Source organism: Cervus elaphus, chromosome 1 (assembly GCF_910594005.1).
Source record: "Cervus elaphus chromosome 1, mCerEla1.1, whole genome shotgun sequence".
Classification (NCBI taxonomy): Eukaryota; Metazoa; Chordata; class Mammalia; order Artiodactyla; family Cervidae; genus Cervus; species Cervus elaphus.
Genome location: NC_057815.1, coordinates 93,266,448 through 93,286,837, shown reverse-complemented (window position 1 = coordinate 93,286,837; position 20,390 = coordinate 93,266,448). Strand labels below are relative to the sequence as shown.

The following is a 20,390-nucleotide window of genomic DNA, read 5'->3' as shown; positions in this document are numbered from 1 at the left end:
TAAGTCTCTAGGTGGTTTTTCATATACAGATTTCTGAGTAAGCTCACATTATCATTTGGCTGCCAAGGTACAGTCATCGAACAATGGATTTATAGAGTTGCTCTGAAAATGTATAGCTAAAAGTTAAAGTAATTTATAGCTAAATTTATAGAAAATTTATGAGAGAGTTGCATCAACAGAAATATAGTAAACTGAGAGTTGTTCAACACTAAGACACTAAATTGAAAAGACTTATTTATTTAATCCCACACAAGAAACATCGGTACATTATAAGTTCAAAGAAGTCTTATTTCTGTCCCCACAAAGTCCTGAATATAATTTGGTTAAATTGTACTTGTTAATATAAAATTTATTTGCTTTTTGTAAATAAAACATCAAAAATAAAATAAGAACTGCACACTTCAGAAATAGTTCCAGCTAAATCTAAAGTAGTCTTCACGTCAATCTTAAATTGTGTATAATATAGCTATTGGTATATAAAGATAAAATAACAGAGAACTTCATTGGTAAGTAACATTATTGGTGGACTGAATGGGAACCCTGCTAATATCAGCTAGAGCATCTTGGTTAACCTGATTTAATTTTGCCCAACTAGCAAACTTACCTGCAGTTTATACAATGAACTATCTTTGACATATGTTACACACCTTGTATTTAAGATCCGAATCTTAAAAAAATAGATGACAGATTTTAGGCAAAGAATAATTTTGAAGCTGTAATTAGGTTTCTGTTTTTCAAGAAAAGCCAGAACAAATTATAAAGAAAAAAAAAGTCTGGATGGCTGCAGAATCCTTTAGAATAGAATGCTTGTTACTTCAGAAAATACCGTGAATGGTCATCTATTTACACGTATTTAAAGCAGAAATTCTCCATAAATTTTGACAGTACAATTTTGCAATGAATGTAATGATTTTAAGATTGAAAATCTGTTAATATAAATGATTTTATTGTCTGTTCTACAAAGTCCTAATGATGAGCTCTTTATTTCCAGAAATAAATTATACTCTTTTAACTTTAAATTCTTCTTGGTGGTTTGCATAGGTGCAGCTTTTTGTTTTGTTTCTAAAGTGTTGTGGAAATGTTTTTAATGAAATTGTTCACAAGATAAAGAAAGAATGTACAGAATAGTCTCTTAATGGAGAAAATGTTATAAGTTCAATATAAACCTCATTGTGTTAGGTGCTCAGTCTTCTCCGACTCTTTGCGACCCCGTGGATATAGCCCACAAGCTATTCTGTCCATGGAATTCTCCAGGGAAGAATACTGGAGTGGATAGCCATTCCCTACTCCAGGGGATCATCCCTACCCAGGGATCAAAACCTGTTCTCCTGCATTGCAGGCAGATTCTTTACTGTCTGAGCCTCCAGGAAAGCCCATAAGCCTCATTAGGTAATACTAATTTTCATATCATGTATATTAATAAATAAGATTTCAGCAAATTTGTTGATGCATGCACCAATTCCATAGATGGTGGGTTAAATTCTTTATTGCACAACTGGTCTTCATTACTATTCATCATCTTTAAAAAATATTTTGCCTGAAAGAGATAAAGAAAAACTTAGATGGGCTAATAGGGGAACAGACTGTGGAGCACTTTTTCAATGCTATTTTTCCTGGGTATTACTGCCTAGATACATAGTTCATTCAAGTTCAAGAACAGTCTTGTAGATGGAAAATAGTTTCATTCTAAGCACAAATATAGTACTCAACAGAAAGTAAGTAAAAATAAGCCTGAGTTTGAAAGAAGAGCCTGAAAGAAGAAACATTTAGGAGTAATTTTCTAGTTATATTTGGTGTTTATTTCCTACTGCTATTATCAAAACTCCAGAAAATTCTTTATAAATATCACAGTCTTATCTTCAAGGAAGATTCCGCATTAAGAAGATATAATTGTCAATCTTGCATAAACTTTGCCTCTCTGTAAAATAAGTAGGGAGTGTTTTATAGCTTATTGTCTGATGACAATATCATCAGATAAGAAATGTACGGAATAATAAATCATAAATAAACATGGGCAACCAGTTCAAATAGCAAATCAGTTCATTGATATATAAAATAAGATAATACATCATATCTAAGAGGGATTTAATACAAAAAAAGTGTGCATTTGGTATGCTGCTGTTGTTCAGTCACTAAGTCCTGTCCAGCTCTTTGCTACCCCATGGAATTGAAAGGTTGTTGCTGAACGATAAGACGCAGGATTCTTGGCCTCCAGAAGAGACGAATTCAATCCGGGGCCAGAGACGAGGCTGGATCGCTCAGAGCTTTTGTGTAATAAAGTTTTATTAAAGTATAAAGGACATAGAGGAAGCTTCTGACATAGGCATCAGAAGGGGGCAAAAGAGTACCCCCCTCCTAGTCTCTAGCTGTATGTTATATAGTCACTCACAGTCTGTTAATGAAAAGAAAGGAGTGTCATAAAATTTAGAATGGCACCAGATAATTCATCCCTGGCCATAAAACGATTGACTTGAATCTTGTAGAAGGGCAGAATACCAGCAAATAGTTTCATTTATATAGATTAGGGGAACAATACCTGAGTTTACAAGTAAGTTAGGCCTTGGTGGAACCAACTTGAAGATAGAGTCTGGGGTACATTAACATAGCTTAAGACAACATTTCCATAAGAAAAAGAAATGTATTGGTTAACTCAAGGTTTGAGAGTAGTTAGCTTCAGGTGAGACCAGGTGTCGTGGCAACACAGCATTTTAAGAGAAACCTCCTTTTAAATTTGTGTAGAGAAGGAAAAACATATCTCTGGTTTGTTTCTTCCTGCCGCTTAAGAGAGAGAAAAATGTCTGGCACTTGCAGCCTCTTTCCTCCATTTGGAGACCCCTGGCCTTCCTGCCTGTTACCCTCTCAGAATGTAGCACACCAGGCTTCCCTGTCCTCCACTATCTCCCGGAGCTTGCTCAAATTCACGTCCACTGAGTTGTTTTTTAAGATTCAATAGTAAATTTAAACATCTGAGAACACTGTATTTACATTTGAAAAACAACAGTGAAAGTTATTTCCACTTGATAAAATCAATAATGTAAATATAACATGAAGTTTACAATGTAAATGGTGTAATATACCAAATAAACAATATGAGTTACTGTTTAGGTCCTCTATTTTTAAAAACATAAGACAATATGAGAGTTTACTGTCATAAGAAAAGAAAAAAATAAACTAAACATAGTTTAATAAAAGCTATTTCTGCAATACTGTCAAGTAGATTATTTTTCTCTTGAATAGTTTTATATTTTATCCCTATAAAATCCATATAAAATCCATATAAAATCAAGAAACAGATACAATTTCTTTTATGTTTTAAGATTAAACAAGCTGATAATTCAAATGCCCTAAGGCTTTAGGGAAATAATATACAATCAAGACACCACAGGGGACAGTGTTAACATCTAATTACTGAACTGCAGTCATCAAGGCAACACTTTAGTGATAATCTCTGTCTCCACATCCCTAAGATCTTGATGGCATATATTTGTGATGCAGTTTTGTGTCAGGATTTAGTTTCCAGTTTGATCTTACCTTTGGTATCTGGGAGTTTTCTCAATAGTAATATATGTAAAATAATAGTGATATATGTAGAATATATATGAAAACAACAATATATGAAATAGCTAATAAATTTACTGGTGGGTTGCACTCCCGTTTTCAGGTCTGTTTCTATTAAATAGTAAGCAGCAGCATTCCAGGTGTTTAATTCTTAGCAAGGAGTTCTGTAGTAGACTCATTCAAGGGCTTCTGTATTTAGGTGAGGTGACTCATAACTCTTGTTTTATTTTAAAAAGAAAATACAGAGTTCCAACAATCTTTGCAGGAGACACACATATGTTTAGAGCAAAGTACCCACAAATCCATTTAATTTGACTTAAAAGGTTTGTGGTATTGTACTCTGATTCTTTCTTTCAAATAATATTCATCCTGGTTTTCTCGTTGGGTTTCCACTATATAGCCAGAAATGAAATAAACATTTTGGTAGATGAAGAATAATAAAAAAAGCAGGCACTGTCTTCACTTTTTCCTGTAATCTTCAAGAGATAAAGTGACAGTAACAGTCATATTTATAAATAAAACAATATGGCATATCATACCTGTGAGTTATAAACATGAGTGTTTGTATGTATACAAAGGGGGCAAAAGAAGGAGTACTATCTACTACAGTAGGTGGTAAAATAAAATATCAGAAGTGAGAAAAAATTGGGGAAATAAACTGCTACTATAAGGAAATGGGCATGTGCTATGTAACACAGTTTGATAGACTCACTTTCACTAAACAAGAATGCGTTAAGTGATATACGCATTTTTATAGATACAAGCAGTTTTGAAAAAGTCAAACTGAATGATAGTAATGTCATGCATTCACCAATAACATTTAGTTGGAATCTTAAAGTCACTGAAAGTCAGGTTAAAGTAATCATGGACAATTATTCTGATATTGCACAGAATATTTTAAACTGAAGGAAGTACTGAGAAATTACACTATTGTTACAGAGGATCTATTGTGGGGATGGTGTTTGGAAGATATCTTTCCTACAGGGTCAGAACGTGGCAATCCGAGAAAGCTGTAATGGAGTAAGAAAATCTGTAGGACATTAGAAATATAATCATGCATTGTAGACAAATTGTTCAAACAAAATACTACAGTGTATCTATTGTGTGGGCTCTAGAGGAAAGGAGGTCTACACTGTCTTCCCAAATGTGTGCACCAGTCGACAACAGTCCATCTCGTGCCTGATCTTCACAACATATAAGTTTTTAAAAATCATAGCCGTTACTCATAATTCCAATAAATAAGAAAGCTAATTATCTACTATGCATCACACCCTGTCGTATAACCTTTGGATTCATTATTGAAATATCTAGTTCCATTCTCGTGATTCAAAGTTTATACTAATATTCTCATCTTATTATGGAGGATATGCCTTGTGATAGCAGTAATAACCAGGAAATGTTCCGATGTCCCATTTGAAATGTTTTTTTTCCTGACATTTTTCTTTGAAAAAGCTAAAAACTTAATTAAAATGCAGTAATACATGTTTTTTCTGCATCTTGAAATTTATAGACTTTGTCCAGTAGCTTCATAGTTTTTATTTTTGTCAACCAAATTCCACAAGGTGCCATGCTGGAAAAAGAAAAGCTTTTTGTCCAAGATAGTTTCAGCTATTATCACAGAAGGTATGGCACTTATTCTGTTGTTAACCTCCTGATGAATAATAAAATAGACTATAAAGAATAGCATTTAAACATTTTCAAAATTAATTCAATGTAAGTGGAAATGTTTAGTGTACTTTCACAGCACAATTCCAGAATGGGTTGAAAATTTTGGGTTACTAGGAGTACACGGGCAGAACATCAACGAAAACTTTAACTATTTTTCAGGGATGTTATCATTAAAAAAATTAACAGTTGTAAGTAATTTGTCTCAGAGCTAAAGAAGTGAGTCAGGTAAGAAATTGTAGAATCTCATATGCTTTTCCTCCAACTGAACTGTTTCACTAAGCTCAAATTCATGCAAAGAGAGTGTTCCATGAAGTCAGCTGATAACACTGAATTTTATTATTTGATGGACTTCCCTGGTGCTCCAGCGGTTGGGAGGCTGCCTGCCAGTGAGTGACACCCATGGGTTCAGTCCCTGGTCCAGGACGGGTCCACGCAGCAGGGCAGCAGGGCCTGTCTCCACTGAGCCTGCACTCGAGAGCCGCCGCTGCTGAATTCTGCTTGCCTCAGAGTCAGTGCTCTGCAGCAAGGGGTGGGGAGAAGGGAATGGTCAGCCATCCCAGTAGTCTTGCCTGGAGAAGTCCATGGACAGAGGAGCCTGGCGGACTACAGTCCATGGGGTCCCAAAGAGTCAGGCATGACTGAGTGACTAACACTTTCACTTTCTTGTTAGAGTATAGAATGTCAGAAATAGGTTATCATTGTGAAAAACATGACCTGCTGACCATGAATACTAAAAATGGCTTGCCTTTGGTGTAATTGAGGTACTCAGGGATTACAGTTTAGCTATCAACAGTTTATTGATAATCCATATGCTTGCAGACCTGCGTTCAATCCTTGGGTTGAGAAGATCCCCTGGAGAAGGAAATGGCAACCCACTTCAGTATTCTTGACTGGAGAATTCCATGGACAGAGGAGCCTGGCAGGCTACAGCCCATGGGGTCACAAAGAGTCGGACATGACCGAGAGACTAACACACACACACATGCATGCATGAATAAGTCTTGCAAATTATACTTTAAAAAGTCATTTCTATTTGCTCACCATTAGAATACAATGATGCAATTGATATTTTTATATATACTCATTTATGCAGCACTACTGCATTCTGTTATTATTTTCCCATATTTTGGTTGCAGATTCCTTAGAGCTTTCTATATACAGACTCTAGCTGGCAAATAAAGACAGTTTTACTTTCTACTTTTCAGTAATTACAATTTTCTTTCCTTATTCAGCAAAAATCTAAAATAAGATGTTGAATAAAAGTGGTTGAGGACATTATTTTTTGGTTGTTTTTATGTACAGGGTTAGGAGAAAATCAAGTTATTTTACTTGATGTAGGATTTTTTTTTTTTCTGTTTTCTGTTTTTACATTAAATATAATGCTAGCTAGAGGTATTTTTGTAGATGATCTTTATCAGATTGAAGGAATTTTCTTATATATCTTGTTTGCTGTTATACAGGTAATTGTTTTGGTTCCTCCCCCTCACCCAAGTCATTATTTATTTTTCTATCATATACTGTGATATTTTATTTTCTAATATTTTATTCAGTATTTCTGTAATGAAGTGCATTAGGTTATCTTGGTTTTTTTTTTTTTTTTTTAACAACATCTTTGTCTGGTTTTGTTTTTCATGGTTGTTGGTTAGTTACTAAGTCTTATCTCTTTTACAACCCCATGGATGGTAACATGCCAAGCTCCTCCATCCATGGGATTCTTCAGGCAAGTATACTGGAGTGGATTGCCATTTCCTTCTCCAGGGGATCTTCCTGATCCAGGGATAGAACACGTGTCCTCTGCCTGGCAGATGGATTCTTTACCTCTGAACCACCAGGGAAACCCATGAAACACCAGAGATGTCCCAAAACTCAGAAAACGATGAGAAATATTGGTGGTGGCTCCTCCTCACTGTCGGAGACACCCGCACCCTTTCTTTCCTGGTGTGCCTCTCTGCCTTGCTTCGATCTTAACAGTTTCTCTATGTGCTCGCCCACTTGTTGTGCTGTGTCTCTAAAAGTAAACTTCATACCTCATTTACAATTTTTGCCTCATTGAGAAATGCATTTTTTTACTGGGGACAATATATATATATATATACATACTGATGGCTGCCAGTAACCCTCATCTCAGCTATCAGTTTTTAAACTATGGAGCTATGATTCACACATTCTAAACTAATTAATCATTTTCAGATTTTGCACATTGCTGATTGAGTTATCTTTGCCTCTTCAACCAAATCCTGAGCTCCTGAAGGTCAGGAAGAGGCCAAAGAATTCTATCATTGTACTTGCACAGCCCTGGATTCTAGATATTTGTACCTGAAAATCAAATCCAGAAATCTTTGGTTTCTATCATAGAGGTTTCTTAGAACCTCTGTCAGAATCACCTGGGAAATCAGTTGAACTCCCGGATATTTGGCAGAGAAACCCAGGAAAGCTCATTTTAAACAAGTCTCTTGGAATATTCTTATGTACACGAATGTTTGGGAATCAGAGAGCTGTCACATACAAATAAACACAATCTTAAGTACATGTTTCACACAAGGTATAGGTAAGATAGTAACAGCATCAAATTTAAATAACATTTCCAGTCTCATTTCCCCCTCTAGTCCCTCCTCCCCCTCCCATCTGAATCATCTTCCTGGAGTAAAATTTCGATCAAGCCCTTCCTTCAACCAAAACCTTCCCAACTGAGAGAATATAAAACCCATGATCATAAGCTTATCCTTTAAGAATCTTTATGGCCCAGTTGCAATCAAATGACATAACTTTTTAACTAAGAGCGCAAACTCTGGGGCCAGACTGACTTAATTCAAATCCCAATGCCTCCAGTTTGAGAATGAGCTATATTAATGGGATGAAGAAAAAGTGTTGCATATATTTCTTATTGCTCTGTTTATTCAAATATCCATGCACTTTTTTTGTACTGTTTATTAGTTAAATGCTTGACAGAATTTACCATTTAATAGTATGGGCCTGGGGTTTTCCTTGTGGGAAGATTTTTAACTGAAAATTAATTTCATAAGAAGATAGAGGCTATTCATATTTTGTATTTCATCTTTAGTAACTTTATTTGTATGGTTCAAATGATTTTTCGACATCAACTAAGTAGTTGAATTTTTTGGAAGAAAATTATACATAATACTCCCTAATTATTTTTTCTACATTGACAACATCTGTAATGAAGTTCCATTTTTTTTTTCTTGAGTAGCAATTGTGTTATGATCTGTTATTTTTAATCAATTTATCTAACAGATGATTGATTTTATGTATCATTTTAGACATCAGAATTTTAGTTTTGTTCAATCCCTTATTCCTGTTTCACATTCCATTTTTTATCTTGCTGATCACCATTCTCATCTTTTCCTCCTTCTATTTATTTAAAAAAATTTTTTTTCATTTATTTTCATTTGTTGGAGGCTAATTACTTTACAATATTGTAGTGGTTTTGCCATACATTGACATGAATCAGCCATGGATTTACATGGGTTCCCCATCCCGATCCCCCATCCTGCCTCCCTCCCCATCCCATCCCTCTGGGTCTTCCTAGTGCACCAGCCCTGAGCACTTGTCTCATGCATCCAACCTGGGCTGGTGATCTGTTTCGCCCTTGATAGTATACTTTCTTCAATGCTATTCTCTCAGAGTATCCCACCCTCACCTTCTCCCACATAGTGCAAAAGTCTGTTCTATACATCTGTGTCTCTTTTTCTGTTTTGCATATAGGGTTAGCGTTACCATCTTTTTAAATTCCGTATGTATGCATTAGTATACTGTATTGGTGTTTATCTTTCTGGCTTACTTCACTCTGTATAATGGGCTCCAGTTTCATCCATCTCATTAGACCTGATTCAAATGAATTCTTTTTAATGGCTGAGCAATAGTCCATGGTGTGTATGTACCACAGCTTCCTTATCCATTTGTCTGCTGATGGGCATCTAGGTTGCTTCCATGTCCTGGCTATTATAAATAGTGCTGCAATGAACATTGGGGTGCACGTGTCTCTTTGAGATCTGGTTTCCTCGGTGTGTATGCCCAGGAGTGGGACCATATGATTATCTCAATAGATGCAGAAAAAGCCTTTGACAAAATTCAGCATCCATTTATGATAAAAATTCTCCAAAAGGCAGGAATAGAAGGAACATACCTCAACATACTAAAAGCTATATATGACAAACCCACAGCAAACATTATCCTCAATGGTGAAAAATTGAAAGCATTTCCCCTAAAATCAGGAACAAGACAAGGGTGCCCTCTCTCACCACTACTATTCAACATAGTTTTGGAAGTTTTGGCCACAGCAATCAGAGCAGAAAAAGAAACAAAAGGAATCTAGATAGGAAAAGAAGAAGTGAAACTCTCACTGTTTGCAGATGACATGATCCTCTACATAGAAAACCTTAAAGACTCTACCAGAAAATTACTAGAGCTAATTAATGAATATAGTGAAGTTGCAGGATATAAAATTAACACACAGAAATCCCTTGCATTCCTATATACTAACAATGAGAAAACAGAAAGAGAAATTAGGGAAACAATACCATTCACCATTGCAACAAAAAGAATAAAATACTTAGGAGTATATCTACCTAAAGAAACAAAAGACCTATACACATAAAACTATAAAACACTGATGAAAGAAATCAAAGAGCACACAAATAGATGGAGGAATATATCGTGTTCATTGATTGGAAGAATCAATATTGTAAAGATGAGTATACTACCCAAAGCAATCTATAGATTCAATGCAATCCCTATCAAGCTACCAATGGTATTCTTCACAGAACTAGAACAAATAATTTCACAATTTGTGTGGAAATACAAAAAACTTCAAATAGCCAAAGCAATCTTGAGAAAGAAGAATGGAACTGGAGGAATCAACCTGCCTGACTTCAGACGATACTACAAAGCCACAGTCATCAAGACAGTATGGTACTGGCACAAAGATAGAAATATAGGTCAAGGGAACAAAATAGAAAGCCTGGAGATAAATCCACGAACCTATGGACACCTTTTCTTCAACAAAGGAGGCAAGAATATACAATGGAAAAAAGACAACCTCTTTAACAAGTGGTGCTGGGAAAACTGGTCAACCACTTGTAAAAGAATGAAACTAGAGCACTTTCTAACACCATACACAAAAATAAACTCAAAATGGATTAAAGATCTAAATGTAAGACCAGAAACTATAAAACTCCTAGAGGAGAACATAGGCAAAACACTCTCCGACATAAATCACAGCAAGATCCTCTATGACCCACCTCCCAGAATATTGGAAATAAAAGCAAAACTAAACAAATGGGACCTAATGAAACTTAAAAGATTTTGCACAACAAAGGAAACTATAAGTAAGGTGAGAAGACAGCCTTCAGAATGGGAGAAAATAATAGCAAATGAAGAAACAGACAAAGGATTAATCTCAAAAATATACAAGCAAACTTCTGCAGCTCAATTCCAGAAAAATAAATGACCCAAGCAAAAAATGGGCCAAAGAACTAAACAGACATTTCTCCAAAGAAGACATACAGATGGCTAACAAACACATGAAAAGATGCTCAACATCACTCATTATCAGAGAAATGCAAATCAAAACCACAGTGAGGTACCATTACACGCCAGTCAGGATGGCTGCTATCCAAAAGTCTACAAGCAATAAATGCTGGAGAGGGTGTGGAGAAAAGGGAACCCTCTTACACTGTTGGTGGGAATGCAAACTAATACAGCCGCTATGGAGAACAGTGTGGAGATTTCTTAAAAAACTGGGAATAGAACTGCCATATGACCCTCCTTCTATTTATTGTGAGATTAAAAACTATGTTTTCTTTTTTATCTTCTTAAGATGGAATTACAGGTCATCAAGTTTCTTCTCTTAAGTAAAACATTCAAGCAAGTAGGTGCTATTTTAGATAGAATGAGGTATAAATAGAGAGAGTACAAAAATGTTGACCTCATAAGTGACAAGTCTAAACTAGTCCTTAAGATTCCCCACCATTTGGTGTACACATATCTTCAACTAGTCATTCAATTAAACATTAATCTGGGAGCTGCTGGCAAATAATTTTAAATTATAACTAGTTTTAAATCAGTTGATCATAAGAAAAGAAGACTATCCTGATTGGTGGGTCTCATATAATCTGATGATTTGTTAAAAATACTTGAATCCCTCCTTAAAGAGATGTATGCATTATAAGAGGGTATTGAAAGAGAGATTTGAAGTGTAAGAGTGACTTGAGTGGAGAAAACAAAGTGGATACCTAGGAGTGCATTCTAGGAACTGTGAATAACCCCAAAACAGATGTAAAGGAAACAAGACCCTATTCCTACATCTTTAAGGAACTGAATTATTCCAACAATATGAATGAGCTTGGAAGAGAACCAATTTCTAGATGAGAAACTTGATGACACTTTGATTACAGCCTTGTGAAAACTTGAATAGAGGGACGAGGTATATTGTGCCTAATTCAAGCATATGAAATTGTGAACTAATAAATGAGTGTTTTTCAAGCCACTGAATCTGCAGCAGTTTATTATGATGAAATAGACCATTAATATACAACATAATTGATAGATTATATCAATTGCATTATCAAAAAATGTATATTCAACAAGGTTTAATAAAACAGGGAAACATTGGGATACAATAATAACTGCAAATGCCATAATATATTTCTATTCAGTGTGATATTGAATGTGTTTTTTATGAAAATGTAGATGTCCAAATAAGAAAACTTAGAGGAAAGACTGAAATAAACATAACACAGGAACAACACTATGCGTGGTCTATTGAACAGTAATTGTGATTTTCTCTTTCTGAATTTTGGAATTCACGTCTTCCATGATAAATATAAACGGTTGATTGCTAGTGTTATTTTTCTAAGATGAGAAGATAAATGTGCTCAAGCTTCCTATATGATTTAATGATTTAAAATAAACTATACTCTAAATGAGGAGTATGGGATTTTCTTTAAATTGTCTTGTTTGTAGATGGAAAACATCCCAATCAAAATTCTCTGGGGTGTGAATCCCCAAAGTTCCTCAGGTAGACGTAAATATACAGCATGATCCCTAAGTTTACCTTACAAGTATTTCTTACCTTTGAGAGTGTCTTTATTTTTTAATGAGAAGAAAATGTAATTTTCTTGATGACTTTACTGAAATATACTTTGGAAGAGGTTGCAATACTCTTATTACAAACTACAACAATTTTAATTAAATGTAAGTATTTTTGTTGAATACTTTTTAAGATTCTTATTTAAATTAAAGAAGTCTTCAGTAAATCAATCTATAAAGACTATATGGCTTCTGGTGAGTTGTTTAAATTAAGTCATTTACTTTAATTCTGATGTGGGAAACTCTGAAGTTAACAATACTTTTGGCAGAGAAACATCTATGCAACCCTAGTGGCAATGAAATGATATTCATTTAATTCATTTAAGGGTAAGAATACAAGATATTGAATTTATTTTTTATATCTTTAATATTCATGGGTGCATTTAGTTTTGAACTTTGCTTATATAGCTGAGTGATGCCCTTGGTGGATACTCAAGTAATAGTATTTGTTTTCAATTAAAAATTTAAAAAAAAATTAGGGAAATATTAAAAAGAAATCTATAAAACTGTAGAGAAATATGCCAGACTTTGCATTAATTTTTTTGAGTTTAAAGTCATGCAGGTGAAAGCAAGTTGGAGCAGTACAGCAAATTTGAGTTCTGAATTAAACCCCAAAGTAGTTTGAAATATGTGGCCTGGTATTTGATATTAAAAGGTAACAATGCTTTTATATACCAAAATGTGTGTATTTTGTACACAAAAATCAAAATTGCTGCAGTGAGTAAAACAAAAGAAGTAGCTATCAAACATTCTGGATGATGCAGTGATACAGTGCATGCTAAGTTGCTTCAGTCCTTTCTGCCTCTTTATAAACAACCCTATGGTTAGAGCCCTCCAGGCTCCTCTGTCCATGGGATTCTCCAAGCAAGAACACTGGAGTGGGGTGCCATGCCCTCCTCCAGGGGATTTCCCAGACCCAGGGATAGAACCCATGTCTCTTATGTCTGCTGCATGTAGTTTAGTATTTTTAGAGATCACAGAAATCCAGACAGAAGTGTTCAGATTGCAGGTAATTTGTATGGAAATGATTTTGAATATAGGTAAGCATTTGAGCATGATTTTAAACTAATATTGAAACAAAATTGGTTTTGAAGAATGGCTGTAGGAAGGCTAAATAAAGATAGCTGCTGAGTAGATGAATGGATAAGGAAGCTGTGGTACATATACACCATGGAATATTACTCAGCCATTAAAAAGAATTCGTTTGAATCAGTCCTAATGAGATGGATGAAACTGGAGCCCATTATACAGAGTGAAGTAAGCCAGAAAGATAAAGAACATTACAGCATACTAACACATATATATGGAATTTAGAAAGATGGTAACGATAACCCTATATGCAAAACAGAAAAAGAGACACAGAAATACAGAACAGACTTTTGAACTCTGTGGGAGAAGGTGAGGGTGGGATGTTTTAAAAGAACAACATCTATACTATCTATGGTGAAACAGATCACTAGCCCAGGAGGGATGCATGAGACAAGTGCTCGGGCCTGGTGCACTGGGAAGACCCAGAGGAATCGGGTGGAGAGGGAGGTGGGAGGGGGGATCGGGATGGGGAATACGTGTAAATCTATGGCTGATTCATATCAATGTATGACAAAACCCACTGTAATGTTGTGAAGTAATTAGCCTCCAACTAATAAAAAAAAAAAAAAAAAAAAAAGATAGCTGCTGAGTAGATGGGTGGTAGCTAGCAATAAAGATGGGAATGTATTTTGAAGAATATGTTCATTTTGCCCTAATTACATTTTTCACAGCCTTAACCTTGAATGGAAAGGAAATCATAGAGATACAGAAAAGGACAGGGAAAAATGGACAAAACAAAGCTTATGCCTTGATGGCTTGAGACATTAATGGAAATGTGCAGCTAAGAAGGAAATATTAGAAAAGAATTAAGTAAGAAATGGAGTTCCTCCGTGTATGCATTTTTTCTACTTCTTAGTTACTATTTGCACCATTTTAGACTTTGTAAAATTATAGGTGGTGCTACATTGTAGAATGTTTTGAGGTCATATATTTCGAATTCAAAGTAAACATGAAAAACAGCATTAGAAATACAAGAGAAGAAACTAAATTTGGTGAGGGACATTCATTACATGTGAAATTAAAGTCTTAAATGTTTTAGAAAATAATTAAAGTTGGACTTCCCTGATAGCTCAGCTGGTAAAGAATCTGCCTGCAATGCATGGGACCCTGGTTCAATTCCTGGGTTGGGAAGATCTGCTAGAGAGGGGATAGGCTACCCACTCCAGTATTTCTGGTCTTCCCTTGTGACTCAGTTGGTAAAGAATCTGCCTGTAATGTGGGAGACCTGGGTTCAATCCCTGGGTTGGGAAGATCCCCTGGAGAAGGGAATGGCTACCCACTCTGGTATTCTAAACTAAATTTGGTGGGGAGCAATTATTACATGTGAAATTAAAGTCTTAAACATTTTAGAAAATAATTCACTAGTTTAACTTATATTTTATACATAATTGTGTAGTAAAAACAAATTCTTATAATAGAATTATATTCTATAGGTAAGGTTTCAGAGAGTTTAACTTGTCAGAGACATATTAATAAGTGGCTGAGGTTAAATTTGAAGGCAAGTTGACTTGATTAAAGAGTCTAGATTGCTAAAAGACATCATTCATATTCTCTAGGAGATACGATATGTGACATTTTACCAAGGTTTGGCCAGTTGGCAAGATCATTAAGGGAATGTAAACCTGAGGCTTCTCTGATAAGGTGGGTGCTGAATCTCTCAGTTGTGTGACTTGCCAGGCTCCTCCGTCCATCAGATTTCCAGCAAGGATACTGGACTGGGTTGCCAGTTCTTTCCCCTGGGGATCTGCCTGACCCAGGGATTGAACTCATGTCTCTTGCATCTCCTGCACTATCGGGAGGATTCTTTACCACTGCATTACCTGGGAAGCCCTCTCTGATCAGAGAGCACTAAGGAAAAGTGAGAGAAAAACAGAAGACATCCTGAGCAGTTAGAATGGCCTGAACAAACATAAGAATTTGAAGTGTAATCAACAATTTCAATTAAATGAAGCTAAAGAAAGGAATTATCCACGTGGAGAAAAGGGAGACATAGCTGAGGAGGCTGAGAAAATCCAAACAAGGACATTTTCTGAGTCACCTTGACACTCAGTTCTTCCCAGTCCATCCTCTCCTTGCCCCTCCATCAGCAGCTGCCTTGCACCCTCCACACCTGTAGACATGCAGTGTACCATTTGGGCTCCAACTGTGTCTTATTCGCCTTCCTGGGAAATCCCAGACTTCACCACTGCAGACCAGTCCCCTGTCCAGGCTGGGAAAAAAATGCCCTCTATTTCTGTCCTGTCTGGCTGCTTAGGGTGAACTCTGATTTTCTCTGACAGGGGCCATAGTGAAGGATGAGAGAAATCAGAGTGCTGGAATCACCTTCGTCCTCTCGGGCTTCTCAGAATACCCACAGCTCCAGATGCCCCTCTTCTTGGTCTTCTTCGCCGTCTATACAGTCTCTGTGGTGGGGAACCTGGGTATGATTGTGATCATCAGAATCAATCCCAAACTTCACACCCCCATGTACTTCTTTCTCAGCCACCTCTCCTTTCTTGATTTTTGTTACTCTTCTATAACCACACCCAAATTATTAGAGATCTTGGTTGTGGACGTAAGGACCATCTCCTACGTGGGTTGCATGATGCAATTCTTCCTTGGTTGCACACTTGTGATTACGGAAATGTCCATGCTAGCAGTGATGGCCTATGACCGGTTTGTGGCTGTTTGTAACCCCCTGCTCTACACAGTTGCTATGTCTCCTAAGCTCTGCAGCCTCCTGGTTGCTGGAACCTACACGTGGGGTGGAATGTGTTCCTTGACAATCACATGTTCTCTTTTGGAGCTGTCCTTCTGCGGTTCTAATGTCATACATCACTTTGGCTGTGAGTATTCTGCTATCATCTCTGCCTCCTGCTCTGACTCTCACGTCAGTCAGATGACATGTTTTATCATTTCTACTCTCAATGAGGTGTGTAGCCTCCTGATTATCCTTGCCTCCTATGTTTTCATAATTGTCACAATCATCAGGATGCCTTCAGCCGGTGGACTCCGAAAAGCCTTCTCCACCTGTGCCTCCCACCTGACCGCCATCACCATTTTCCACGGGGTCATCCTTCTTCTCTACTGTGTACCCAACTCCAGAAGCTCACGGCTCTTCACCAAAGTCGCCACTGTGCTTTACACAGTAGTGATCCCCATGCTAAATCCCCTTATCTACAGCCTTAGAAATAATGATGTGAAGGAGACCATTAGAAAATTAGTCAACACCAAAATGTTTTCTCACCCAATGTAATTTTGAGTGAGAAGAGAGATAGAGGAAAGCACTTTCTTAAATGCGCTTTATACAGTGTGTTGGTGGTTATTACATTTTTCTTCAAATGTGTGCTTATTCACTGATTAGTGTCCTACTCTTTGCGACCCCTTCTCTGTCCATGGGGAATCTCCAGGCAAGAATACTGGAGTGGGTTGCCATGCCCTTCTCCAGGGGATCTTCCCAAGCCAGGGATGGAACTCATGTCTCCCGAAGTGCATGTTGATTCTTTAGTGACTGAGACACAATGGGATACAATCTCTTGGGAAAACTATATATACATATACATATATATCATATATATATATATATATATATATATATATATATATATATATATATATATATTATATGAATATAATGTGATTTTTAAACTGCACTGTGATTTTAAAATATCACCTTCAGTTTAAAAGAAAAAAAAGAAGTAAAATTATGTTTATGTCTCACTTTCAGAGTGTTATAAGCAAAATAATGATCATCTAATGTTGTGCATGGGCTTCCCTTGTGGCTCAGATGGTAAAGAATCTGCCTGCAATATGGGAACCTGGGTTCTTTCCCTGGGTATGGAAGATCCCCTAGAGGAGGGCATGACAACCCAACCTAGTATCCTTGCCTGGAAAATCCCCAGGGACAGAGGAGCTTGGTGGGCTACAGTCCATGGGGTTGTATGGTACCCTTGTAGCTTACCTATTTATACAGAGTATTTTGTATACTTTATATTCCTAAATTGCCCCACCTGCTTTCCTCTATAAAGTCTGCAAATAACAATTGTTGGTAAGAATTAGAGTAAAGGGAAAGCTTGGGCATTGTGGGTGAGAATGTAGATTGGTATAGCCAATGCTGGAAAACAGTATGGGGTTTTGCACACACACACACACACACACAAGCTAAAAATAGAACTACCACGTGAGCCAGCGACTTCACTCCTGGATGTTTCACCTTTTTTGTCTTTAATGGAAATGCTGCGTAAACACTCTTACACAACTGTGTGCCGCATTGCACGTGAGCGCGCACTGTGTGAGGTGTGCCCTATCTCTGAATGTTCTGGATCAAAGGGAGCTTGTTTCTGATCTTTTGCTAGATACCATCAAATAATTTTCCAAAATAGAGGGATTAGTTTAAATTCCAACTTTATTGCATGTGGGTTCTAATTATTGTCCATTCTTGCCCATGTTTAATATTGTCATTGCAGACATTTTAATATTTTCAGGTTGGTGGGTGAGTAGGGGTACTTCATTTTGGTTATGAATTCAATTCCACTTTATTAATGTGCTTGAATTCCTATAATTTAGTCATTAGTCATTTGACTTGTCTTACTTCTTTGTGAAGGGCCTATTCAGGGTTTTTTTTAACCTATTTTTCTATTAGGTTGTTAATAGTTTACTATGAAATATATATTTCATTATGCATTCTAAATAAAGGTCCTTTGATATATGTATCATGAATATTTTCTCCTAGATTGTGGCTTGTCTATTCACTCGGTTGGTGATGTATTTAGGGGCACACATTTCCTTATGTTTAATGAATTAATGTTTATCAAACTGTTTCTTTACACAGTGAAGGCTTTTAATGTCTTATTTAAGATCCACTTCTTACCTCCAAAATAATAAACATATTCTCATATTTTATATGCTAAATTATCACAAATTTCATACAGAATTATACTTTATATTCTACTTCCTCTGTTTTCAATTCAGGGTTTTATTTTCTCTTTTTACATTGATTTTTGAATTTATTTCAAACTGAAAGTAAATTTTGATGGGGCGTGATTATAAGCTAATTTTATATTTTGACTTATTGGTGTATATTTACCCCAGAAATACTTATTGAAAAATTCACTCATTTTAACACTGCTCTGTGGTGCCAGAATATTCATAAAGTAAACATCAGTATATCCATAGTTCGTTTCTAGATTTTCTGTATGCTTCTAGGATTTTATAACCAGAACTACCCTTAACTAGTAGGCTTTGGCATCAAGTTGAGCAACTCCTAAAAAGTTAACTCTTTATCTTGCAGAGTGTTTAAGATATTCTTTATCTTTACCTTTTAAAACAAACTTTAGATTTATTCTTGTTTAGATTTAGTGTAGAAAAACAGGAGAATTGTAGATCTATTTGCAGAGAATGATGTTTTCATCCTCAAGTCTTCCAAATCATAAGCAATCTACATTGTTATGTTTATTTAGATCTACTTCATGTTTTACAATATAAGATATATCATATTTTTATAAAGTTCTTACATATATTTTTAAATTAATCTGGATGTATGATTATTTTTCATATGATTTTAAATGTCATTTGTAAAATGTTTATTACTTTTCAATTAGGATTCAATGCATTTTGGCAACTCTAACAATATCTCTTAATAATTTTATAATTTATTTGTAGATTATTTTGGATTTTCAACATGCATATCATACAATCTCTAATTAAACATTTTCTGGATATGTTGTTTCCAATGTTATTCCTTTTATTTTTTTCTTGTGTTTGGTTAACTAACTGAAAACATTAGTACAATTTTGAATAAACAGTAAAAGTGGGTATCTTTGACTTCCTCATCTAACAAGTATCAATACTTAACATTTCATGCTTAAAGTATAAAGTAAAGTTATCTTATGTATTTTTTTGCATGTGTTTGCTTGTTATATTTTGTTTTTTAGTGAGTGAATGTTGAATTTATCAAGCTAATTTTCCTCATTTTAACTCCTTTAATATTTTGATATGGTAACTTATATTTAAAAAATTTTTCTAATGTCAAAATATGTGCTTTTTTCCTGAGAAAATTATTATAAGCATTATATATTTACATTTTTATTAGTTGATTGGTTTAATGTGTCAATATTTTATGTATAATTTAAAATTCTATGATCATTGGTAAGATTGTTCTGTAATTTTCTTTTATTGTCCTTTACTTGTTAGTTTTTGCCATTAAAATTATATTTTTCTCTTAAAACAAAAATAGTAAGAGAGTCTTCTTATTCAATTAAGTGAATATTATGTAGAAATGAAAAAAAGAGTGTGATAGAAGAAACACATATAAAAAATGACTATAAGTTAAATGCTATTCAGTTCAGTTCAGTCGCTCAGTCTTATCCAACTCTTTGTGACCCCATGGACTGCAGCACAACAGGCCTCCCTGTCCATCACCAACTCCCAGGGTTCACTCAAACTCATGTCCATTGATCGGTGCTGCCATCTAACCATCTCTTCCTCTGTCATCCCCTTCTCCTCCTCCTTCAATCTTTCCCAGCATCAGGGTCTTTTCAAATGAGTCAGCTCTTCCCATAAGGTGGCCAAAGTTTTGGAGTTTCAGCTTCAACATCAGTCCTTCCAATGAACACCCAGGACTGATCTCCTTTAGGATGGACTGGTTGGATCTCCTTGCAGTCCAAGGGACTCTCAAGAGTCTTCTCCAACACCACAGTTCAAAAGCATCAGTTCTTCGGTGCTCAGCTTTCTTTACAGTCCAGCTCTCACATCCATACATGACTACTGGAAAAACCATAGCTTTGACTAAATCGACCTTTGTTGACAATGTCTCTGCTTTTGAATACACTGTTTAGGTTGGTCATAACTTTTCTTCCAAGGATAGGGTGTTTTAGTTTCATGGCTGCAGTCACCATCTGTAGTGACTTTGGAGACACCCCCCTTCCAAAAAAAAAAAAAGTCTGCCACTGTTTCCGCTGTTTCCCAATCTATTTGCCATGAAGTGATGG

At 35.8% G+C, this 20,390-nt stretch overlaps 1 protein-coding gene across 1 annotated transcript; it reads left to right on the top strand.

Annotated features, from left to right (window-relative positions):
- The first annotated feature begins 5,625 nt into the window (after positions 1 to 5,625).
- Positions 5,626 to 16,657, top strand: LOC122702963 (olfactory receptor 5D18-like). The gene is made up of 2 exons (XM_043916990.1): positions 5,626 to 5,734; positions 15,702 to 16,657. Exons 1-2 carry the CDS (start codon positions 5,626 to 5,628, stop codon positions 16,655 to 16,657), a joined length of 1,065 nt encoding a protein of 354 aa, XP_043772925.1.
- The last annotated feature ends 3,733 nt before the right edge of the window (positions 16,658 to 20,390 follow it).